At 45.0% G+C, this 25761-nt stretch overlaps 1 protein-coding gene across 5 annotated transcripts in view; it reads right to left on the bottom strand.

The window, feature by feature from the left end:
- The window catches only part of ZNF407 (zinc finger protein 407), a 454006-nt gene that overhangs the window by 66117 nt on the left and 362128 nt on the right, over positions 1-25761 (bottom strand). The window contains exons 9-10 of one of the 5 annotated variants that reach the window (XM_042962729.1): positions 23449-23652; positions 17436-17520 (exon numbers count right to left, since the gene is read on the bottom strand). The exons of 3 other annotated variants lie outside the window; for them this stretch is intronic. In XM_042962729.1, the coding sequence (XP_042818663.1) occupies positions 23483-23652 (170 nt within the window). In that variant the 3' untranslated portion in view covers positions 17436-17520; positions 23449-23482. Of the gene's footprint in view, positions 1-17435; positions 17521-23448; positions 23653-23797; positions 24779-25761 lie in introns of those variants that run through there. One more of the 5 variants, XM_042962731.1, reaches the window with a different exon arrangement.

The raw sequence follows: 25761 nt of genomic DNA, 5'->3' as shown, positions 1-25761 counted from the left end.
GGTGCTGACGTCATCATTCTGATCACTGTAATCATTCTCCAAGGGTCTTCTGAGCACACGTATCGCCATTCTAATGGAAGCACCCTGAGCTCATGCTTACCTATGTCCCGCAACGCTCTTAGCATAAGGTCGATCACAGGGTAGGTTGGTAATATTAACTATAACTACATAGCGAACATGCTATTTCCATTAATAAAGCAGACTAAAACTTCCAGCAGAAAAAAAGGGCGCAAAATCAAAGAGTAAATGTGGGTGGGTCTTTTGTGAACTTAAACCCAATGGCGACTTCCTAGCATAGTTACTGCTTAGCCACGTGACGATAGGCCAGAATTTTCCTCCAGTGTGAAGTTATCTGAGGAGAACTCTGACACGCACACAGCTTTTATTTCTGGAACCCACGCTGGTTTAAATCACGCTGGGTTGATGATGCTGGGAGACGAACCGAGACAAAGAGGCTGTGCCTTGGAAGAGACAACTCACTCAGCCTTGTGACTCGGCGGTGACAGCTGAGTGACACTCACCCTTCACACTTTAATCACTGTACAGACTGCTAAGCACCTTTACAACCATTTTCTCTTTTGATTCTCCTAAGAATCTTCCGAGCTAGGATTCTATCAGGCCTTTTAAAATTAGTTACTTTTGAATAGACAATATATTTACCTGGTTCAAAATCCAAAAGGTCCAGACAAGTACACAGCAAAAACAAACCTAAGAGAATCCAGTAAAAATAAGTAATGATCTGAGTGTAATGTATAAAAAAGGAGAAAGGAACTTTATGGGGGGGGGGGCAGGGGACAGCAACGAATTTTATGGAAAATTGGACAGGAGGAGAACACAGATACAGATGCTCTGACCAAGCAAGGTCCTCTAGTGGAAGGACACGGGATCGTTCCACACTGAAGGAGGCAAGAGGCAGAGGCAGGGCTAAAAGACACAGAAGAAAGGGGCCAGGTACAAGCGGTTTACTTCATTCGAAAAGTAATTCTGTTTAGCACTTTTACTTTGCTTTTGCTGAGCCAGGCCGATGGATCGGGTCAAGAAGAGGAAGCAAAACCGTCCCTGCCCCAGGAGAAAGAAGATGGACAGAAACACTACCCCACAGAAACAAAGGTTAAATAGGCCCTTAAAGGCCTGTGTTCAAATCCCAGCCGTGCCACAGCAGGGACCGTGGGGACGAGAGTCCCAAGTGCCAGTCCCGACTGATCGCTGGCACCCGGGTTCCCCACCTGGACGGTGGAGAGAACACGAGTCTCACACGCCCGGCAGAGATGACCCCCAGCGATGAACGTGGGGGCGAGGAGCGCAAGATGCGCAGGTGCGGAAGGTGGTAGGGTTCCAGGAGACAATGGAGATCAGTCAAGAGTAATAGGGCCAGTTCAGATTTGGTAGCAAAACCGTCTTGGGAAGAAGTGACGTCCTCACGGCAGACAAGAGAAGGGCCGTACCCGCGTGGGGCTAGTTGTGGAGTCGCACGACGTCAGGCGCGTCTGCCTGAAGCCACTGCCTCTAAGAAGCTCCTGGGAGACGCGGAGACCGCCCTGGTCAAGGTCAGCGGCTGGCCGGCCGGGCGGGGCCGCAGGGAGGTCCGGGGTGGGGTGGGGGCAGCGGCTGCAGGAGCCAGCGGTTGTAGGTGGTGACGCGACTGCCAACAACGTTAGCGCTCACGCCCTAACTTCAGCGGGGAGGGGGGCAGAGGCAAGTCGGCCGCGTGTCAGCCCCGACTTGCTGTCAGCGACGGCGCAGGGGACGGACGCGAGGTGGGAGCAGGATGGAAAGGAGCTGCCTGCGGACGAGAGCTCCTTCGAGGGGGAAGGCGAGGAGCAGACCCAGCCCGTGTTCACGCGGGAAACAAATGCTTACAGCTCCAACCTCCACGGTTTCGGGGACAAGAAAGCGGCCGTGGCTGGCACAGCACCCGTAACGGGGCCTAGGCCAGTAGTTACGTCCCAAACTCGGTGAATTTTGGATTCAGCCGGGATGGTCAAGATGACCCTCTCATGGGGTCGAAATGGCTCAGAGAACAAAATCCCCAAGTCTCTCTCTCTCTCTCTCTCTCTCTCTCACACACACACACACACACACACACACACACACACACACACGGTCGTTTCTTCCTTTATTTTTTAAGATGCTACCTTTTCCGTCCGCAGCGCCCCTAAGCGAACACCCCCCTCCCCTTCTGTTCGGCCGTAACTTTGTTAGCCGCGCGGCAGGGCGGGCGGGACCCGCAGACGCCGCGCAGGCCCCTAATTGTGAAGCTCTTACGAGGGTTGAACCTGATCATTCACTGAATTGTTGAGTTGATGGGATTCGTGTAGCTGGTTATAAATTGATAATCTAAATTAATTCATTCAAGCAGAAATCGATTTTGTAACTCCTCGAGAGCTTGTAATAATGCTTACCTCCCACTGCTAGCTGCGTTCTCGGTTTCATAAAGCCGGTCGGGAACAGCTGGATTCAGGTGACCCTGCTAGCTCATTAAATCTGTTACATGTTCCTTCTAGTAAATGATATTAAGCTGAAATGTCCTAACGTTGATTTTTTTTCTTTAATTTTATGACAGAAATAACCTAATTTGTAACGCAAAATAACAATCTCCTTGGATTACTTTGCCTTGTTAAAATATTTTATGCATTTTTCATTTACACAAAGGTAATGGAAAAACACTTAAACTATCTGTTATTTAAACCACAAGAGATATGTTGCTGAAAGTCTGATAGCTACAAAAATGATTGTCTCTTCATAGTCTTTACTTTATATCTGTAATAAAAGGCAGACAATTCAATTCATTGGTTAGTAAATAAAGTACGATAGTTTTTATTTTATTTTCTCGGCATTGCTCGAACTAAAATCAGATTGCTTTTTAAATTCATTTAGAAATAAGACTCATTACTTTCCTTTCCTCTTTCTAATCTAAAATGTCTAATGTCCGTTCGGATCCTCACATTTTCTTCATCAACAGAAGTTGTAACCTAATTCTAAATCCCATATTAAAAGAATCATTTTCCAAGCTATTCACTCCCTGTGTATTGAGGCTGAGTAATGAAATCAGAGCACCTGCCTTTTGTGCATGAGACTATTCAATACTTATTTCTAGTAACCTCCTGATTTCATTTCCTTTTCCTAAATAAATTTTAAAATAAAAACATCCAGGATGCCAGAAGAACATAGGTAAAATATGTCCTAAGACTCCAAGTGACCAATCGTGTTTATTGCTATAATAAGTGATGAGCATTTCTCAAATCAAGGTGGCTAATTGAAGTCCTATTCTCTCTCCTTCTCTTCAAGAGCTCTAACAACTTACACAGGAGGGACACGCTCATCCATTTTATGGTGTCAAAAGCTTTAACTGTTAAAAGTTAAGATAATGCCGGTTGGCCTGACTTTCCAGTAGGAACCACCTTATGGCAGGCAATTTTTGAAACAGGCTGGTCACCATAAAATAACATCACTAAATTTGTGAACATTTTAACACTCAACACTACTTGTGTAGCATTAAAAGTGAACGCAAGCATTTTTTTCTAGATATTACCCCAGCATTGCACTTACTGTGTGAAGTTTCGAAAAAATTTACTTTAAAAATGTCTAAAGACCATAACTACTCATGCCACGAAAGTTGAAAAGATAATTTTAACATAATAATCAGAATCAATGGTTTTATGATCCTTATCTTTAAAAAAATTTCTTAAAACTTGATTTTTATTTTGAGACGCACATCCCAGAATAAAAGTAAGTAACACAACCAATCGCTCACACTGTGTGCCGACTTCTTTGGCCCACTATAGAGTTTTTAAGGAGGAGAAAAAGAGAAAAGGGAGGGGGCAGCCAAGAGCATGACCTAAGCGAGGTGAGGCGTGTACCTCCAGAATCTCCCTGAGTGAATCACTTTCCCCTGTGCATCTCCCACCCAACCCTCTTCCTGTGTCTTCCTTAAAACATAATGCGGAATTCATCGCCAATGTCTTTGAAAAATATAACCTTAAAAAAAAAAAAGAGGGAACACAGAAATACAACTGACATACACTGGGATATAAGGTAGAACAACCCAGAGCCACACAAGCACGGTCAGCAAAGTCACTCGAGAATTCAAGGAAAATGCGGTTTACACTGCAGATGGGCATTCAAGTTTCCAGGATGGTACAACACTTCTTTTTTCGTTAAATGAAAAAAAAAATTTTTTTAACGTTTACTTATTTTTGAGACAGAGAGAGACACAGCATGAGCAGGGGAGGGGCAGAGAGAGAGGGAGACACAGAATCTGAAACAGGCTCCAGGCTCTGAGCTGTCAGCATAGGGCCCGACGTGGGGCTCGAACTTGGGAATGGCGAGATCATGACCTAGGCCGAAGTCGGATGCCCAACCGACTGAGCCACCCAGGCGCCCCTGTAACACTTCTACACTCGGCCTTGAACTGCCCACTTCACAACTTGCCTACCCAAAGCTCAGCCTGGCCCGGGACGCGTCGCTCTCTGTCTAGTGACTGCGGCAGCTTCCTCCCCAGTCCCCCAGCCTCTCTGGGATGCTCCCACCGCTCACGGCCGCCCTTGCGAGATCTTCAAATGTATGTGACCTTAACGCTGCTCGCTGGCCCAGCAGCTCCCACCCACGCGGCCCACAGAGCCCTGCCCTCCTTTCCTTCTTCTCCCTCATCCGTCTGAATGGGGCCACACCGGCCTTCCAGACGTTGGACTCAATAAACACCCAACTAACAGAATGTTCAGAAAGGAACGGCTGCATGATCTGAACGGTTTTTCACAAAAGAAGTGAGACAGAAAACACTTGCAAACGCTGAAAAATTAAGATTTCTAACATGTCCTTAAAAAGAGCCTGGATGTACAGCCACAGCTCATCATTTCTGTAACATCTGAATTCCGTTGCATCTCCTGCGAATTTCATTGCCTGTATGCCTTGGTAGTCAAGAAATCGATAATAAGCTTTTTCCCCCTGAGCACTCATAAAAACTCTACTCTGTCTGCAGATTCACCGTCACGAGTTTTGTTCAAGCCCTCTGCTTCCTGCTCACGCTTGCACTCTGCAGAGCAGCCCGTCCCGGCGCCTTCCTCTGATCTCCCTTTCGCTGGGTCCTGAACGCCACCGCCATCCTTTGGGAACGGTTTCCTGACCAGCGGACACGTGTTGCACGTGGCACCCCATCATCTGAAACTCCAAGCGCCGACCCCTGTATACGCATCCCATGACCGCACGCCAACTGGGAGTCTAGGCGACCTGTCCGCCTCCAGCCCCCACTGCCCCCTCCCCGCATCCTGAGTGCTTTACACAAGAAGGCAGAATCCCCTGACACCGCCTCTCCGGAAATTTTCATTTTAATCACTTTTGCGGTTCTTCTCAGTTACTTCTTCACAGGAAATGTGCAGAACTCTCAGCAAACAGTCCCTGGACCCACCTTGGTTTTTACTTTTCCTAACTGTTTAATCAGAAATAATTCCAAGCTTACAATTTGTGAGCATAGTACAAAGAACCCCCTTATGTGTCTGCCACATTCCTCACCGTATACGTTTTCAACATTTGCTTTGTCTGCTCTCTATGTACACGTTACTATTTTTCTTTTTGTCAACCATTTGAGGGTAAGTTGCAGAACTGATGCTGTCTTACTGGTCAATATTTCACCGTGTGAGTCCCAAGTACAGGGGCTTTCTCTTCAAATTTCATCAAATGTTCCAGTACCGCAACAGTGTCATTTAGAACAAAAAGCCCGCCAAACCAAAACAAAGGAAAGAAAGAAAAAAGACAAATTCTGGTGCGGGACCCACTCCAGGACCACACACTGTATTAAGTGCCTGTTCATCTCCCTTGAGCTGGGACAGTCCCCAGTCTTTCCACATCTACTGTGCTCTTGTCAGTTATGAAGAGTATCGGCCAGTCACAGAGTAGAATTTTCCTCTATGTGTTTACTTCACTCAAATTGTGTCCTACCTCCTATACCAACAAAGCATTTCTCACTTATTTCAAGCATTCTTTTTTAAAGTTTATTTATTTTGAGAGAGAGAGAGAGAGAGCGTGCGCATGTAAGCAGGGGAGGGGCAGGGAGAAAGGAAGAAAGAAAATCCCAAGCAGGCTCCACGCTGTCAGCACAGAGCCCAATGTGGGGCTTGATCCCACGAATCCGGAGATCATGACCTGAGCCAAAATCAAGAGTCGGACACTTAACTGACCTGAAGGCCACCTGGTGACCCTCAAGCATTTAAAATCCAGCTCAGAAATGCATTTTTCCAGAGAGCTCTTGTTTCATTAGGAAACACTGTTCACGGCTACTTACTTGCTGAGTATCTTGTCCTTCACTTTTGACACTCCAGATTCCAGCTGACTTTCTAAAACCAACTTTATCGAGGAACAATTTAGAGTCAATAAATTAGAGAAGTGTGTGGTCCAGTGAGTTGGACTCCATAACTATCACCAAAAACATGACATAAGATATTTCTTCCACCCCCAAAAGCCTCCTCCTGCCCCACCCCCCCCATTCCGGCCCCAGGAAACCACGGATCTGGTGCATATCACCATCGATTAGGGTTGCCTGTCACAAATTTTAAAATAAATGGAATCATACAGTACTTAATCTTTTGTGTCCGGCATCTTCTGCTCAGCATAATGGTTTTGCAATTCATCCATGCTGCTGTATATATCAGTAGTTCCTTCACTTTTATTGCCGAGTAATATTCCACGTTATGGATAATTTGCCTGTCCGTTCATCTGTTTGGCACTGGGGTTGTTCTCGGCTTTGGCTATTAGGAACAGAGCTACTGTAAACAAACATAAATCCCTGTGTGGACATATGCTTGTATTCCTCTCGGGTAAATTCCTGGGAGTGGAATTGCTGGGTCATATGGTAAGTTGAGTATATGTTTAATTTTAAAAGAGACAGTTCAACGGTTTTCCGAACTGGCTGTGCTGTTTTACGTTCCCGCCGGCAATGATGGCAGCCCCAGATGCCCCGTGTCCTCACTCGCACGTGGCACCTTCACACAGTCTTTTTAATCATAGCCATCCCAGTGGCCGTTCAGTGGCGCGGCATTATGGGTTCCGTGTGCATCTCCCTGACGACTGCTGATGTTTAGCGTCATTTCACGAGCTCCTTGGCCATTTGGGTATCTTCTTTTACATATTTTTTATTTGGTCCTTTATCTTCTTGAAATTGAACTGTAGGTTACACTTTGTGCATTCTGGACTCAAGTCCTCTCTCAGATATATGTATAGCAAATACTTCTCAGTCTGCGGCTTGACTCTGTTTTTTTTTTTTTTTTTAATTTTTTTAACGTTTATTCATTTTTGAGAGACAGAGAGAGACAGAGCATGAGTGGGGAAGGGGCAGAGAGAGAGGGAGACACAGAATCTGAAGCAGGCTCCAGGCTCTGAGCTGTCAGCACAGAGCCCGGCATGGGGCTTGGACCAACAAACTGCGAGATCATGACCTGAGCCAAAGTCAGACACTCAACCGACTGAGCCACCCAGGTGCCCCGACTCCGTGTGTTTTAAATGGTCTCTTTTGAAGAGAAGTTACCAATTTTGACGAAGTACAAATGATCAGTGTTTCCTTTTATGGGCTGTACTATTTGTGTCCTAGCTAAGAAGTCTTTGCCTACACCAAGGTCAAAAACGACTTTTTCCTACTTTTTCTCTTGGAAGTTTTACAGACTTAGCTTTTATATTTGGGTCTATAATGCATTTCAAGTTAATTTTTGTGAAGAGTGTGAGGTAAGCAAGGATCATGATCCACTTTTTTTTTTTTTTTTCTGCATGGGTATCCATATTTTCCAATGATGTGTTGGTGGTGGGGGGGGACAACTATCCTTTTTCCCTTTGTAGAAAATCAACTGAGCATATTATTTCTACGTTACACCAAAACCATCTTGTCTTGATTACTATAGCTTTATATTAAGTCTGGAAATGAGGTCGTGTAAGCATTCTACATTCTGTTCTTCTGCAAAATTATTTTCACTTATCAGGATCTTTTGCACTGGCATGTAAGTCTTAGAATCAGCTTATGAATTACTATAAAAAGCCTGGGGTTGTGAGGGCTCTGTAGGTCACTCTGCGGAGACGTGTCTCTGACAACGTTGAGTCCTCCTTATTAGTCTGTTTCTCTGCACTAATTTTTCTCCTGAATGTAGGTTATGTTTAGCTACTTCTTAGCAGGTCTGGAAATGATTTTTGTCTGACAGCGATCACCAATGTTACACTGGACGTTTGGGTTTCTCTGTCTTCCCTCAAGAGTGTTGACGTTTGTTCTGACGGGCGGTTATATTTGCCTGTGGGTCAGCTTGCTTTTGAGCTTTGTCGGGGGTCGGGCTAGAGCGGCCCTTCCTCTGGGGTGGGTGTGGCCCTACCTCAGCACGATCCCTGGACCCTGAGCGAACCCTGAGTCTGCTCTCGTCTGGCTGCGGGAACTGGAACAGCGAGCGCCCTGTCCGGTGTGAGCTCCAGGGGTTACGGCTCCCCAGAACCTGTTCTCTGACCGTTTCCCCGAACTTGGCGCCTCGCCACGTGGGGGCCATTATGTGGCTAAAGCCTCCAGAACAGCCCGGCAGACTTCTGGAGTTCTTTGTCTGCAGAGTTCCTTCCTTTTCTTGGGGACGCTGCTTTGCAAACCGTAGCCACTTTGGGCTTCTAAACTCCGGGCTGAGTGAGTCTGCCCGGCTCTCCCTGAACGACGGTGAGGAATTTGCTTCCAGAAAGAAAGCTACAAAGCTGTATGCTCCCTACATTTCTCTTCGGGTCACAGCCCTCAATGCTCAGCGTCCGGGATCTGAAAAGAGTTGCTTCATATATTTCCTCTAGTTTTCTATTTTCTTAAACGGTGTGTGAGGACCCATCCTATACCAGCTACTCCTTCGTGGGCACAGGTGGAAGTCTTCTTCCATTTTACTTTTATTTATTTATGCATACATTGTATCCACGGACATAGGCCACGTTTTACTTATTTTTGTACTCAGCACTGTACCTTGCCATAGGACGTTACATAGAATTGATGTTCAAGAAAGGATTGTTGGCTTGAAGAATGACTAGCCCCAGGTATTCTTACGGTTTACTTTACCTCCCAACGTGGACAATATTAGCTGAACTGAAAGAATTTGCCGAAGCACGCATAGTTTCTCACTGACGGAGCTGTCACTGACACAAGTTGATGGCCGAGCGATCGATGTAAGACCTGTAGACACAGGCCATCTGAAGATTTCTCCTCATTGATAATTTCCACCTGTATGCAAAGTAAACTCGAATTTTTCCCAGTGGGAGGGTCCGTCAGCCACAGTTACATCTCCGGCAGACGTCTGAAGTTCCCCCTTGTGCTATTCTCCCAGCTTTTCTGGACTTCACACAGCTTTTGTACACAAATCCTCAGCTTGCCACGTAAAGACGTTCCCGTCTCCCCCGCAGCGTGCTCCCGTCCTGCTGGCCTTTGTGCTGGCCGTTCTCTCTGTTCACAGCACTCTCGTGCCAGACGGATCCACGAAGAATTCCCTCATCTCTTCAGGTCTCCACTCGTATGGCCCCAACTCGACCAGGCCCCCGGGACGTCCCGATGTCACACTGTAACTGCCCAGCTCCTCCTCGCCCAGGTCCACCTCCAGACCCCGATCCCCGGTCGTCTCCTCCATTCTTTTCTTCATGGTACCTCGCCTTGTGACCAACTGCATGATTTGCTTACTATGCCTTTCATTGGGTTTCTGGCTCTTTCTGGTAGACCAGATGCTCCACAAGCAAGAATCTTTGTTTTGGTCACAAATGTGTCCCAGTGACTCCCAGCAGTGCCTTGCTTAGTGCTCAGTAGACTTTTGCTGGATAAACGAACGAGTGTCCTCCTGCCCTCACCTGTGGTTATGAGAAACGTGACTTCCGTTCTCGTACATGTGGCGGTTCAGATGTGAGGATGTGGGAAGGCTTAAGGGCCGGATGTCCTCACCAGCTTCCCTGGTTCCATTCTAAGCCGGGAGGCGCTAACTTACAGGAGGATCGTGTATAAAAGTGAGCTGTAGACCTACTCTTCTCTCTCAAAATCATGTAACGAAATTCATCAGAGCCAAGGAACTCTAATGAGGGCTCCGAGCTGAACGTTAGGCTCTGAATGCTGAGTCTGGGACTTACCTCTGAGAGTCTGAGTGGATGAAGCGGATTAAGTGATGCAGTATGGCCACAGTGAAGATTTACTCGGCTCAGAAATGTTAGAAAAATCACTGAACATAAAGCTCAACTTACTTCATAATATCCATGGAAGTCCCATTAAGGTAAGGATAAATTTTAGGACATGTTATAGAATAGCCACGTTTAAATTTAGTACCAATATTGAACACTTATTGATTTTAAAGAAGAATATATATGCAGACGCTACAATGCTAAGACACCATTTTAAGTAGAAAAAATGACCACAGATGACTCACCTTCACTAAAAGAGAGACTATTAATCTTAAAAATAAAATTGTCTAACTGCTATTATATTTACATTTCTCTAATTTTTATCGGTGCCAAACCATTTAAAATGTACAGCTCTAGAAACCGAATCTATTACAGAAGATAAGCTAGTCAAAACCAGAACCGTTTAAGGTCTCAAGGCACTGCACGCCATTAAACATAAGCCAAATTAAAGTGCGTGCACCAGAACAGCAACAGTAAGATTTTGCGCGAGCCTCTTCCGCTCCCCTCAGATTTTGGTCTCCCCGTGTTACTCTATGGGTTTCCAGCTTCCTAGCTGCACAAAATGGAACTTTCTCATGATTTATCTGACCTGTTATAAGCAGGTACTTAAATAAACTCGGCAGAGTCTAACTGGAAATTCAACGTGTGAGGAAGAAGCTGAGTCCACAGTGGAGGCCGGTTTCATATGCTAATGCCCTTGGTGCCCTGCCAGCTCTCTCCTCCGAATGTCTCAGATTTCATCAATCTTTGTTGACTGGCAGCTCAGCAGCTCCCTCACCTTCTCTGAGCCACAAACATGTCTGGGCCATCTGTGTCCTGAAGACAGGGGAGGACAGATCAGCATTTCCCCTTCCCCACGAGTTCGGTTGACATTCTTTAGTAAAATACACAAAAGAACAGATTGCAGTTCATCTATAGGGCAACTTCACCTTTCGCCAAGCTGTATGGCACACTAATCTCATCCATACACAACTCGGGGCGGCTGAGACCGGATGCCAAAGTCAAGAGCTGAGTGTGAATTTTTGTTTGGCTTCTGTAAGAAGAGTTAATGTGGCATTTGTGAAAGCTCACGGAAAAGTTTCCCAGAGATCACCGCTGCAGAAATAAGTTCAAAAGGAGCTCAGCCCTTAACATCTTACGTTGTGTATGAATCATCTGTGGAGCTATAAAAACCACGGTTGAAATGTTCAGGAAACCCTGTCAATTCTCTTGCTTTTGAAAGAGATTTCTGTTGTCATACACACAATTTCAAATGTTTAATAGCATGCAGAAATAGAAAATAATCAGAGAGTGTCAAAGCGAATCAAATCTACGAATTTAAGGGAAAAAAAGATAAAATTAAGACAAAATTTACTTTAATGACCACAATTTTGCTGTAATTTTTTAGATTCCCTTGGCAATTGCCCAATTTAACCAAAACCAGTCCCACTGAACTTGGTTGGGATACAGTAAGTAACTAAGTACGGCATTTGGCGATGAACTTAAGGTTCACAGAAGGAATTAATTGAAACCTGCACAGACAGCGTTTCATTTTCGTATCCTTAACGTTCTGTGACCCCAGGTACTTCAAGCCTCAATGATGTTTATTGCCTTCCACCCGCTCTGCAATGATCTTTAAGAGCGTGTCAATAATAAGTCATAGGAACCACTTTTTCTAAAAAGTAGTATTTTTGAGTTTGGTGAAGGATAATTTTTAAAAATCTTAGTTCAGGACCCTATAAGCTACTTAATATTAGGTGTCTGATTTTTCTGGAGAATTTTTAAGAGAACACCGCTTTCATGATCGAATTTATGGATGCAGCACGTCAGGAGGTAAACACGAAGGAAAATGAAAAGAAGTATCACAGAAAATCATCAATGTTTTTGGTTTTTATGACTAAGAAATACAACTCCAATACCTAAAATGCCACGTTCATAGAATTTTCAAAAGCATCAAATAGGACGATTCATGCCATGTGCCTTTCCCTTCCCTACTTTTGGAGTCATCTGCTCACGCTTTATTGTGGCACATACATTATGTACAGTCAAAGGCACCCACATTGAGTGAACGCTGTGTTGAATTTTGACAGATCCATCCAGTCGGGCTGCCATCACCGCAATCAAACACTGGAGATTTCCCATCACCCCCCAGAAGATATGAAACAATTCCATCAACTGTGTGCCCTCATTGAGGTCAATAACCTCCCACATCTTGGCAATCAAAGATTTGCTTTCTGTCACCAGAGATTTGCCTTTCCTAGAGTTTCATTTACATGGAATCCTGTGAATGTCTTTGTTTGGGTCTGGCTGCCTTCACGCAGGATGACGCTGTTGAGACTCATCCTTGTTGCTAGTTCACACCTTTTGTCACCAGGCAGTATTCCATCGACCCTAACCTGCTTATCCAGTCATCTTTTGATGGCCACGTGTGCTGTTTTTAGTTATTCTGAACAAAGCTCCTATGCGCCTTCATGGGCAAGTCTTTGTGTGGCCATGTGTTTTCATTCCTTGGGGGTAAATACCTGGGAGTGGAATTGCTGGGTAATATGGTAGGTGAAGATCTAATTTCATAGGAACTTGTCAAACTGGTTCCCCAAGTGACTATGCCATTTTACATTCCCACTCGCAAAGTAGGACAACTCCAGATGCAGCATATCTTCCTAACATTTGCTATTATCCATATTTTAAATTTTAGCAACTTTCATGGGGCTGTAGTGGTATTTCACTGTGTTTTCATCGTACTTCCTTGAGGACTGGGGATGTTAATTAATTATCATTTCATGTACTGACGGCCCATTTGTATTATTATTATTATTATTTTTTTTTTTTGCCATTTCTTACTTGCGTTTTTGTCTTATTGTTGAGTTATAATTTGTTCTTTGAGTGTTCTGGATTCAAAAACTAGGTCAAATGTATGTACAGCTTTTATCCTTACTTAATGGCATCTTTTGAAAAGGAAAAAATTTCAAATTTGATAATGTTTAATTTATAAATCATTTTGTGCTTTTCATGTGCTACTCAAGATATCTTGGGTATCTATCCCAAGGGATAGACAGAGATTTTTCTATGTTTTCTTCTAGAAGGTTTAGAGTTTTAACTTTTTAAGTTGTGTATTTGTTTATTTTTTAAATGTTTACTTTTGAGAGACAGAAACACAGAGTGCGAGTGGGGGAAGGGCAGAGAGAGAGGGAGACACAGAATCGAAGCAGGCTTCAGGCTCTGGGCTGTCAGCACAGAGCCCGATGCGGGGCTTGAACCCGTGAACCGTGACATCATGACCTGAACCAAAGTCAGATGCTTAACTGACTAAGCCACCCAGGTGCCCCTAAGTTTTTATTTATTTTGAATTAATTTGGGGAATGGTATGGGTCAAGTTTCATTTTATTCCATATGGATACACAAATATTCCAGAACAAGTTGGTGCAAGACTAATCTTTCCTCCTTGGCATCTTTTTGAAAATCAACTGACCACATACATATGGGGGTCTATTTATGGAATATGTGGTGTTTCATGCCTCTAACTATAGTTTCTTCCCTAGTTAATTCAAGATTTTTATTTTAATTTCTTAAATAAAAGTTGTACATATTTAAGGTGTACAACATGATGATTTGATATGCACATACAGTGAAAGGATTACTACAGTCAACCTAATTAACATGTAATAACCTCTATCTCCTTACATAAGTTTCTTCCTTTTCTTTTCTTTCCTTTTTTCTTTCTCCCTCTCTCTCTCTTTTCTTTCTTCCTTCCTTCCTCCCTTCCTCCTCCTCCTCCTCCTTCTTCTTCTTCTCTCTCTCTTTCTTTCTCTCTCTCTTTCTTTCTTTTGTGGTGAGAGCTCCCGGAAGGTACTCTTTTTCCATTAGATCTCTGGACTTACTCACTGCACATAATTGCATCCCTTTGACCCGTTTTCCCACCTTCCCAACCCAAGTGACTACCTAGCTTTATAGTAGGTTTTAGAATCAGGTCTGAGTGTCTTCTAAGTTTGTTTTCTTTTTCAAAATTATTCTGGTTATCACAGGTTCTTGTATTCCCCCATAAATTTTGGAAGCAGCCTGTCAGTTTCTACCAAACGTGGATTGTGATTGGGGTTCCGTTGAATCTGCAGATCAGTTTGGGAACAACTGACATTTAGCAGTACTGACTTTTCCCACCCATCAGCGTGGGATCTCCACTGATCAAGGTCTTGTCTTCAGTAACTCCTCTGATGGTGTTTTCTGGTTTCTATTGCTCAGATCTTGAACATGGTTTTAAACATATATCCCTAACTATTGCCATTTTTTTCTAACCTTATTTCCTTCCAGTTTTGCTTTACAATTTTAATTTTGTTGAGTGTATTTTTCCACCTTGTGATGAAACCAGAGACTCGAGATTGGCAGTGTCACCATCCCTCTGGCGCTCGCCTCATGCGCTCTTCTCTCCCAGTATCATTATCATCACTGGAGGAAGACGTTCTCGTGCTGCCAGAACGGAGCGTGAGCAACAGAGGAGGGGGGTCAGGCTTCCAGGCGGTGGGACCTTCTTCCAGCAAGCACTCGTGTCTGAGAAGACGGACGCAGACCCTGCACCCGAGCCTAGGGTTTCACGTGGATTCTCCCTGGGTTTGGGAATGCAGGCTAACCTATAATAATTCCACCATGCTCTTCGGATTGCTATAATAAATCTGACAGACATTGATGATGTTATCATCTATCAAAGGAGCTGTAAAATAAATGTGATCTTAACACCTTTGGACTTATCTACTTAGAGATTCAAAGGTTGAAAAAAAACCTCACTTGTACAGATATAGCCACGTGCTTTCTATGCAGTATTAACTTCTCAATGTTAAATGCATTTTAAAGTTTATTTATTTATTTTTAAGAGAGACAGAGAGAGAAAGAGAGAGAGAGAGAGCACACGCATGCATGAGCAGGGGAGGGGCAGAGAGAGAGGGAGAGAGAGAGAATCCCAGCAGGCTCCACGCTGTCAACACAGAGCCTGACGTGGGGTTCGACCTCACAAATCATGAGATCAAGACCTGAACTGAAACTAAGCGTCAGATGTTTAACGGCCTGAGCCATTCACGTGCCTCAATGTAAATGCATTTTAAAAGTATGTATTTCTAATATATGTGTGTACTTTAACAACTAAACATATCATTGAAACACACATGTAATTTCTGGTCAAAATTTAGGTTGTGCATCTAGAACAAAAAATATTTTTAAAATGCCTTTACATGAACGATACTAGTCTTCATATTTTAGAAAGAATGGTACATACAACATCACATATTATAATATCACATTCACACATATTAGCATGTTAGAGAGTCTATTAAGAAAGATAAAAATACCATATTTAAGAAACCTCACTCTCCCCCTTCCTCCTCTTGGAAATAACAGTAAGTATGAGGAAAAGTGGAAATTAAAGAGGAATTCTACTTGCCTCATACAGAACAAGGTGTATTCTTTAGTCACATACGCATTGAAATCTTGAGAGTGTATGTGTATATGTCTCAACCCACATTTTATAAGAATTGAGGAGCATCTGAATTTCGTGTCAGCTTTCTCTATGTACTGCAGGGAAATCTGATGATACGTTTTTTCCTTTAAGAGCAAAAACTTGGAGATGTTTCCAAATCTACACGCAGTTAAGTGGCTGCTTAAAGTAAACATGCGGCAAAGAATGCAAATCATAAACCAGATCGTATTCCTGAATGGGGAGGGGCTATAGCATCCCATGACTCTCGTGCACGATCGTATCAGCAGCAGTGCTTTGTAAGCTAACGGTCTGCAAAGGTTTGCTGCCCAAGAAACAGTATTAACCAAGCAGCCTCTCTGGAGTGTGTACATTTTACTCGGGTGATAATTCCTAATTTAATAGTAGTCTCCTATCAACACAACATGCCAAAATGCTTCCTCTGGCAGCAGGGTAACATGCTGCCACAGTGTGTTTTCAATTAAAGTTCTCCGGTAGTCCACACAGCACGCTGAAGTATGGAAAATACTGCCCCTGAGAGCTTACGTTTGTTCACTGAAATTGCAGAATTTCGGCGTTCGAAGTCCACCCTCGCCTGCGCTGCACGACGGGGAGCGTGAGCCACCATTCCACCTACAGGTGAACCTGCGCCGTGAGGCCCTGGCCCCACGCCTTCGAATGCAGTGAGTGCCGCCGTGTAGGGCGCACAGTGACCCTGGGACAACGACACAGGACGGCGAGCTCCCCAACCGCTTTCACGGTCCAGCCCAACGACTCTTCTGCGCGGGGCCAAGAAGAAGGTATTTCACGTTAGGAAGCAGAAAAGGGAAGTGCAAGGAGACAAACACATCAGGTCCCCTGTCCCGTGGCGGGGGCCGCCCTGGCGTCCTGGTGCTGCCGGCAGTTCAGGCACCCACACCATCTGCCCTGAAGGAGCCTGGCCGAGGTTACCCAGGCCGCGGCTCCCGCTTCTCTCCCTTCTTGTTTTGGGTCAAGCAACCGCTGTTCCCTGTACTGCTCTGGCTTCTCGGTGGCCCAGGCCACCAGGTCACAGAGGCTCCCAGGGGACCCCGATCTAAGCGGAGCGCACTCGCGCTCCGCTAACTGGGCAGCGCGCCCCTTCCCAGGCGGTCCAGCCAACCGTTCCTCTCTGTGGTGCCTCTGGAATGGAAAGACTTAGAGCCAAACCTCCATCGTTTCTAAATTCCCAGAGTTTGGAGAGTTCATCAGTTAAAAGACTAAGACTTTCCTTCTTTGTGTAAGCTTTTCCAAAGCTTACATTTTGTTCTCGCTGTCACTCTCAATGAACAGTGGGAGACTCCCAATTTTCCTCGTTTCAATTATATCATAAAGAAAGAAATACGCTGAACTAATATGATGTAGGAAGCATCTGTAACTTTAAAGAAACTAGCATATATTGGCTTAAAAATAGTAGCCTTTGAGAAGTTGATTTATATTAGTACGGTTTTCTGTGTACTCAATTTTTTAAGGAAACAAATTTTCTGTACTGCAAGATGAGCAATATTTTTCAAACCTTTTTTGGTGAGTTTCAGTTTTTCGTCCTGAATAGAAACATCTTAAGGTTTACAGGGTGCTTTCAAAAAGTAAATGTTATCAGAGGAGTGAACGAAGTAAGGTACACTCTTTTTTTTTTTTTTTTTAATTTTTTTTTTTCAATGTTTTTTATTCATTTTTGGGACAGAGAGAGACAGAGCATGAACCGGGGAGGGGCAGAGAGAGAGGGAGACACAGAATCGGAAACAGGCTCCAGGCTCCGAGCCATCAGCCCAGAGCCCGACGCGGGGCTCGAACTCACGGACCGCGAGATCGTGATCTGGCTGAAGTCGGACGCTTAACCGACTGCGCCACCCAGGCGCCCCAGTAAGGTACACTCTTGAACTGGCAGGGTGATTCAGATGGAGAAGCTAACACGATGCCTGTGAAAGACACCAAGGAAAGAGCGTTCTTCGGTCTTCTCTTATTAAAGTAGGATCTAATCAGAATCACGCTCGACCACCAAAGATGGAGTCGGTCTTTCGGGTCACTAATGTGTTGACGGGGTGTACTGGCAAAGGTAATTCGTGCAGCCGAGAGTTGTACTGAGAAGATGGGACGCACGAATATACCTTCAACAGGTACAAACCTCAACTCTCGTCCAACTCCCAACCAAACCCAAAGATCTTTAGTGGCCCAGAGAAACCTGGTTCAGTCACGTGATACTCTGTTTACTAAAAACCGCAGGACCTGCTCCTCAATGCCTTTCACCCCCGGAAACCATCCAGCAGAGTGGCTCGCACTTGCTGAAACGAATTTGCATTTTGTAATTGCTGCCAGCAATTCTAACCAAGAACTTAGCATTAAATAAGCCACAGGAACAGTGTGAGATTTTCTTGATCATCATCTCATGTTTTGAAGTTTGGAGCACTCTGGCGCCTAGTTGGTTTTCAATACTCTTTGTTGGATGAATATCAAAAAGCTTGAACCGCAATGAACTGAAATTATGTTTTAAGGCCTGTAAAAAGGACATACGTATACTTATATACCAAGCCCAAAAGAACTCAAACATAAAGCACATAAAATTTTGATAGTGGATTTGGGGCACCAGGGTGGCTCAGTCGGTTGAGCGACTGACTTTGGCTCAGTCGTGATCTTGCGGTTCATGAGTTCAAGCCCCCTGTTGGACTCTGCTGACAGCTCAGAGCCTGGGGCCTGCTTTGGATTCTGTGTCTTCCTCTCTCTCTGTCTCTCACTCTGTCTCTCTCTCTCTCTCTCTCAAAAATCTCTCTCTCTCTCAAATAAATTTTTGAGAGAGAGAGCGCAGGGAAGGGGCAGAGAGAGGGGGGAGACACAGAATCCAAAACAGGCTCCAGGCTCTGAGCTGTCAGCACAGAGCCCAATGTGGGGCTCGAACTCATGAATCACGAGATCATGACCTGAGCCGGAGTTGGATGCTTAACTGACTGAGCCACCCATGTGCCCCTAAAAATTTTTCTGATAGTGGATTAAATGTTGAACATAAAACCAATATTCACCTATTATAACCAAAAAGTAAATATTTAATTTGACGGTCTTGTTAAATTTTATGATGGATTTTGGTGGGGATGATTTGGATGGTCCAGGTGCCTCTAAAAAGGGGATGTGATGCTTTTTTCCTTCTCCTGGTAACTTTCCTTCCTGTAAGCAGAGACATTAAAAATCACAGAATTCCCGAGCTTACTAAAGGCAAGTGGGGTGTGGCTCACGCTGGTTGGTGGCATAGTACATAACATTCCAGCGCTAGTTGTGTTAATTATGGAAGTGTGAACAAATCACTTAGCTTTGCTAAAATCAATTTCATCTTCCATAAAGAACAAGGTATGACTTAACTACTCAGAGGGTTGTTATCAAATGATACAAGTTGTTTATGAACTGCCAAGTGGAACAAATGTTCAAATAGATGGTATAATTTTTAAGAAGATCTCTCAAAGCAAAGTCAAAGGAGCTGGGCCTGACAGTTCTCGTCCTTCCATCCTTGCTAACTCCCACGCAGCTGAAGGTAGAATTGCTCAGTGTGAGACCAACAGCAGGGCCACCGGGAAATGCCACGACTGTGAAACCCCTATTTCTTGTCTTCTGTTCTGTGGCCTGTGCCTCTCAGCCACCGGCCTCTGAGGAAGACAGGGATTCTCATGGAACATCTCGTCGCTTACAACTCTTCCAAATTCGAACCCAGAATGCCTGCTCCTTTCCCTACTGATTGCCGTGCTTGCAAAACCCAATAGTTTTACTCTGCTAGGCTTTGGCGACGGCACACATTTCTTCTGTATCGAAGTCTACCCTTCAGGACGACGTGAAGACCAACGGACTGATCAAATCATCCCCAAATAACAGTATCGACAAAAACAGCAACGTGGAGTATGAATTCTGTGCCAGGCCTCTGGTTGGGAACTGAGCAAACAAGCAGAAAACACACAGTATTGCTTTTGTTATTTTCGGTTTTAACACGTGATTTCGGCACCTCCACCTTCATTTGGGAAATTACAAAGGAGACAGCCGGTTCTCCAGCTACAAATGGCGGCAGCTGCAGCGTGGCTTACCCAGCACAGGGTGGATTCTGATCACACCTGCCGGGGCCAGCGCACACGGGAAAAGGGAGATCCGGGAGTGAGCGGCGAATGACAGGCCCGGGAAGTGTGACGTGGCCAAGGCTGTCACTACCCAGAATGACAAACGGTGTGGTGGGAAGTACATCACGAAATCACAGAGGTGGCTATCAACCCAACGGGGGTGTTTCTTGCTACCCTTTTCTCCCTTTGATCCATATGGCATAACTGGTTGGCTTGGTTTTTGAAAAACATCCTATTCTTGGTTCATAAAAAGCTATTAGAGTAGCAGCATTATTAGGAAAAGTAAGTGATGATCAAACGTAAAAAAAGAAAAAAAAATTCCAAAGAACTTTACACCTGGGAAGTAAGCCTTTCAGGAATAACAATGAGCAGAGCTGATGAGTTTCTTTGGAAGAAAAAAAGTTCTAATTCATCAATTTCTTAAAAAGGTAACTGAATAGGAATGACAAGACCTATCAGTGATAAAAGTTTCTTTTTTATTTTACATAATTTGGAACCACCAGAGACAGATTTAATTTGCCATTTTAGAACAAAATTTCAATGTCTGCTTGTTAGATGCTACAATATTTTTATCCACCTACCTGCTGCGTGATGGAGAAAGGAAACAGAGGTGGCGCTCATAAAGACAGTGACGAAAATGTCTTCACTTAACAGGTAACAACACGCTGATTACCGGCCACTGGAGTATTAGTGTGAACGGTATCACGGATGAATTGAGAGGACTTGGGTGACAAAGTCCGAGCCTTTTATGTCTGATGAGTGTGGTGACCCAAATGTAACTTTGTCTGAATCAACACTGTTGTCTGAAAATGCTCACTACAAATCAGCTTGATAATTAATTCCACAATCACCTCCAATAACTATTGGATTTTCTTCGTTGTGTCCAAAGAGATAACTTCATTTCATATAAAGCGAAGATTCAACAGCGGTGCTTTGGGGAAGGGACTGTAGAGCTTTTCATTTTTTATAAGCTAAGGTATTTTAATAATGGGTTCTAAGGTTAGGTTGCCTTTAATAGGATGCCCTGTAGAAAAGTTTAACACTTTTCACAGACACAGGCAATGTCCACACCTTTAAAGAATAAGATATGGAAGAGTTATGAAAGCAAAACCTTTCAGAGAATGTCAGTAAGTCCTCTACATTTGCAGGGACATGTTTTCAGTGTCCCTCTTGGAGATCACCCTTGACAATGGAGATATGTTGCTGAATCTGTAGCTCTAGGAAGACCAAATATTCATCTTTCTCGTAGATTAATCCTGTGAAGAAGCCCATCATAAAGACTCAAAATGATTTTGCTGTATCCCGAACTCCCATTTTAAGCCAACAGAAAGAGTGGAAAATGGGAAAATGTGCTATTTCAGAACTTAGTTACGAAGCCACTAAATCCTAGAAGTCTCATACCAACATTTGGATAACAGCGTCGATTTTATGTGGCATATATTTTAGGATACATTTATAGCATGCGTTTATAGTTTTTATAGCTTAAGGCAAAGTACAATTGTAAGTGGAAAATAATCCACATTTGAAACGAAACCTCTCTGCTCAGGAGTCTTCCCGGAGACCATGCCACACTTGTCTTCCCTGGGGCCCCGTCCCAGCCACACCCCATCCTTCCTCCAGGGCCAGCAACCCTCCATGGGCTTCAGGGAGCTTCCTGGACTCCCCTTTTCCTTTGAAGCACCTTCAGTCCAGAGCACGTGGCTTCTCTGCGTAGTTCATTACATCCTTCTTCAGCAGCCTTCCTCAGAGCCAGTTAGCCTCGTCCCACACCAGAAACAGAGCTTCAGGGAAGTCACATGGTACCCCCAGCTTCCCCTGATTTTCCACAGCCGCCCGAGCAGGTTGATAAGCAGGTAACGGGCACGTGTGGACCCGGGACACCAGCTTTCCAGGGAATCATCCGTGGATGGAGCGTGCAAGCCAGCCACAGCGACACACGCTCCAGCCCCTGCCTCTTCACGGCACCCAGCGCAGGGAGGCAGGTCTGTACTGTGTACCTGTTCCGGGCCCTGCACCAGGCGGGGTGTGCTGGGCTGCCTGGGAAGCGGGCTGCCATTCACACTGATGGAGAAGCGGTCACGGTCAGTAGAAACACTCGCAAGCAAACATCAGTGACCCAGGCGCCGCCCCTCAGGCATTACAGCCGCAGTGGCTCCTGGGGGCCCTATTTAGCCCTTTTCTCACGTTACCACCCAAATCCTGGCAGCAGAGATGGCGATCACCTGGCCCACCCTGTCCCACGGGGCTGTCGTCACCCTTCCCCGAGGGACACACAGCGGAGCCAAAATGGCCGTCTTCCGCTGGACACGGGCTTCGCCAGACACGGAATTTTCTTAGCACATAAATGTCTCAGAATATGTGTCAGCAACGTAGTCTTATCTAAAAAATCGTAATGTCCCTAATGTGTGCAAATGAATCTTGTCAGGTTGGAAACTGCCCTCTTTAAATTGAAGGGAGAAAAGAGAGTCAGAAATTCAGCCATCAACAATGTGGGCAGTGATTCTTTAAAGAAAAAAAAAAAAAAAAGGATGTGAGAAAAAGGTTACTGATATAAGAACAACTTGTTTTCCCCTTTGAAATTAGTTACTATCCAATCATTTATAAAGAGTTGATATGAGATTTTCAAATAATTTTAGTGTTAAAAACTACCCATCTTTCTTTCAGGTTGGGGGGAAGACCATTTTAACAGTGGAAGCAGGTTGTGTGGAACACAGCCCTTCATTCAAGTTTGTCACTTAAACGAAATATAATATCCACTGAACATTCTTCTTCGTGAGTCCACATGGTACTGACTGGCATATGCTCTAGCATTACCTAAATTAATGCCTTGAGCTAGAGCAAAAATGATCGCGCGAATATAGTAAGAACATCTGGGTTCATATTTCAGCTAGCCTCGTGCTTTCTGCAGGGTCTCAGAAAACAAATCCAAAGTTTGGAGAACGCTGGGCACAAGCAATCACAAAGAGACTATTTCATAAGTGAAGAAGTCCTGGTTTTCTCTTCCCTTTCTCTCTCCACCACTACGGTTGACCCTACTTCTGTGACGTAGTTTGGTTCTTGCCCATTTCTGAGATTTCCGGGCTCTCATTCCACTCTGATGCCTGTGAGTTCCTCCTACGTTACAAATACGAATTCTGTTGTGTCTCTGCTCTACGTATCTCGTCTGATAATCACACCTTTTAACGCCCGCTCCGTGCTGCACAGACCATCTTCCAGGGGCCACCAAGCCAGAGCCACTGCTCAGGCCCTCGCACGTGTGCGAGAGGAGGGTGAGAGTCCGTCGTCTTCTCCGTCAGCTCCTCGGCCGCCACAGCCTGGCCTCCGCTGGTGGCCTCCACGAGGTGGCCCCAGAGGGGGCTCAGCGTCGGTGCTCACTGGGAAGACTTCTTGCTGTCTCTCCGTGGGGGTCAGCGTCCTCCCGGTCACGCGGCCGTTCGTGCTGGTGTCCGCCGCATCTCGCCTGACCCTCTTGGTAACTGTGTTCCCTCCACCACCCCGACCACCCGGTGTCCACAGTGCTTGCGTTCGTGTTCACCGGCACTCAAGTTCCGGCTCTCAGGTGCCTCCTACGTATCCCCACCTGGATGCCCTGCCTGTACCACAAACTCCCGCGCTTTACACGAAACCTGTGTCCTGCCAACCTCCCACCCCGACCCGAGACTCGGCCGTGTCTTTGTTCCACAGCCTTGTTATCCGGTCCGGCGTCAGGATGTAAAGTGGAAACCCTCCTCAGCCCTCCTCCTCCTGCCCCACACTCACTCTGCTGCGTCTTGCTAGTTGGCCTCCAGAAAGTTCACACACCTACTCCGTTTCCGATTCCTGTCACTTCTCCTCTACCGCAAGCTCGCCTCCACCTGTGTCTTTCAGAGTCTTTCTTAATCACGGCCAGTATGACCTTTCCAAAACACATACCCAATGATGTTACTCCTCCACTCTTCAAAACGTTCCATGGCTTCTCACTGCCTGTAAGATGAAGTCCGAACATGAACAGGCCAACCCCGGTCTCCCCAAACCCACGCCACTCCCCGGTTCCACTTCTACGCCACGGCTCGCCGGCCCCCCCGCGAGGCACGGCATTTTCCTCGCATCCAAATCTTTGCTCGTGTTATTCACGGAATGGGCTCCTCGCACCTCTCGTTTTAACTAACTTCTCACTCAATTCGTTACCACCACATCTGTGAAGGCTTTCACGGCCCACGGCCCCTCTCAGGACTTCACACTGTACAGCCTGACTTGGTAGCAATGAGAAATGCAATGTAAGATAGAAGATGCCTAAACACAGTCAATAAAGAAGAGAGAAATTCCGACTATGTATCTAAAAGTTAGGCCAGAATAATGTTAGCATTTGTAACATACCAATGTTGCAAATGTACATGAAAATTTCAGAACCTCCAATAGGAACCAATACAGAGAAAATTCACACACACAAACACACAGATCCAAATGTTCGATAGATGTTTTAAAAGATTCTCAAACACAGTAGTAAGTCAGAAAGCGCCAATCGAAACACTGACCTACAAGACTGGCGCGAATTTAAGAGAACAGTGACAGCTGTTGACGGTGAGGTGCTCTCCTGTGTGGGAGGGCGTCAGGTGAGCCAATCACCAAACACCATTCCCAGCTGTCTCAAACGCCTATGGTGCCCGCCAGGATCCCAGAGACATTTGGGTTGTCTGAATATTCAAGATCTGTACTTTCCACTCAATTACATATCTAAAACATAAATCTTTTACTTCTATTCTTTATTCATACCTCTTTAGATATACACTCAAGAAAGGGTTTAAATGAACCATCTCACATCAGAAAACGTTCTTGAGACGCTCTACTGAAAGTCGTCACGAAACATACGAAAGAGAAACACACCAGGAGCGTTCACCATCTCTTCCTCGTGCGGATGTTCCGAGCATGTGAGCAACATGTGCGGGATGGCACTTTGGAATGTGCAGGCAGGGTCACCTCTGTTGTTTGCTGGTTGCTTTTATGCCCTGTACTCTCATCTGGTTGCTGATATTAGCAAGAGAAGACGACTTCTGACTGATCCAGATGGATTCAAGTCACTTCACTTTAACTCACAGATGTTTTCTGTTGCCTTCGAAACATATAAACAATCACATAAACAGCTACTGCAAGCATTATCCAGACCATCAGCAATGCCATCAAATGTATCAGAAAGCAAACAAGTTAAATTAAATACACATAAACACAGGGCTTTGAACAAAAGCGCTAATTATCTAAATGGTTAAAATTCTGTGCCATAGGATGTAGAAACGCTTTTTCGTTTTCCGCCTGTCCAGCCCATATTGTTCCGCAGAGGTAGAGTAGCCTATACGTTAGCATTATAAGCCTTTCTGGAACAGTTCAAAGGGCTCGAACTTGTCAGTAGAGACGTTTTCCTCATAGACCGGGAGAAAATTCTCAATTTAGTTAATCCCCCAATTTGAAATAATCTGATGCTCCATATCAGAAACCTACATGACACGCACATGTGACAGAATGCAGGTGTGGATGTCTGTCATAATAGGACCACTTAGGCTCAGTATGAAAGCACAATGCTCTGAAGGGGCTCCAGTGAACCTCAGCGAGAGATTACGCAGAGAGTTACTGGCGGAACATGGCAAGACAGAATGTCAGATTTCATACTCGGCAGACATCTACAGCAACTGATGCCGTGTAGTCAAAGGCTGTTAAATTACCTGTGAAGGGTTACTGGCAGCCCTGAATGTTTTTCTCATTGTTTATTTAGTTCCAAAAGCGCTTGGTCTTTGTGCTGATTGCCCGAACTGACAGCACAGGAAAGCGGGACTTTGTAAACAGGGCACCGCTCTACTGAATTACAGGTTGCAGGTCTGTAACCAACCTGTAGGGCTGGACTTGCAGAAAGAAATCCTTGCCGTGCTGAACAAAGGAGCTTAATATAAGCCAACATTATCTTTATAATAAATAATGTGAAAAAGATGAAACTAGAAGAGAGGCATAGGGACATTTATAAACTCATCCCTTTGAACAAAAAGATCTTAACGTGACAGAAAGAGGACAATAGTTTACCGATGAGGAAACAGTTAACGACCACGA

The sequence above is a fragment of the Panthera tigris genome, chromosome D3 (assembly GCF_018350195.1).
Source record: "Panthera tigris isolate Pti1 chromosome D3, P.tigris_Pti1_mat1.1, whole genome shotgun sequence".
Taxonomy (NCBI): Eukaryota; Metazoa; Chordata; class Mammalia; order Carnivora; family Felidae; genus Panthera; species Panthera tigris.
The sequence above is the reverse complement of the archived record's forward strand: the minus strand, read 5'-3'. Positions and strand labels throughout refer to the sequence as shown.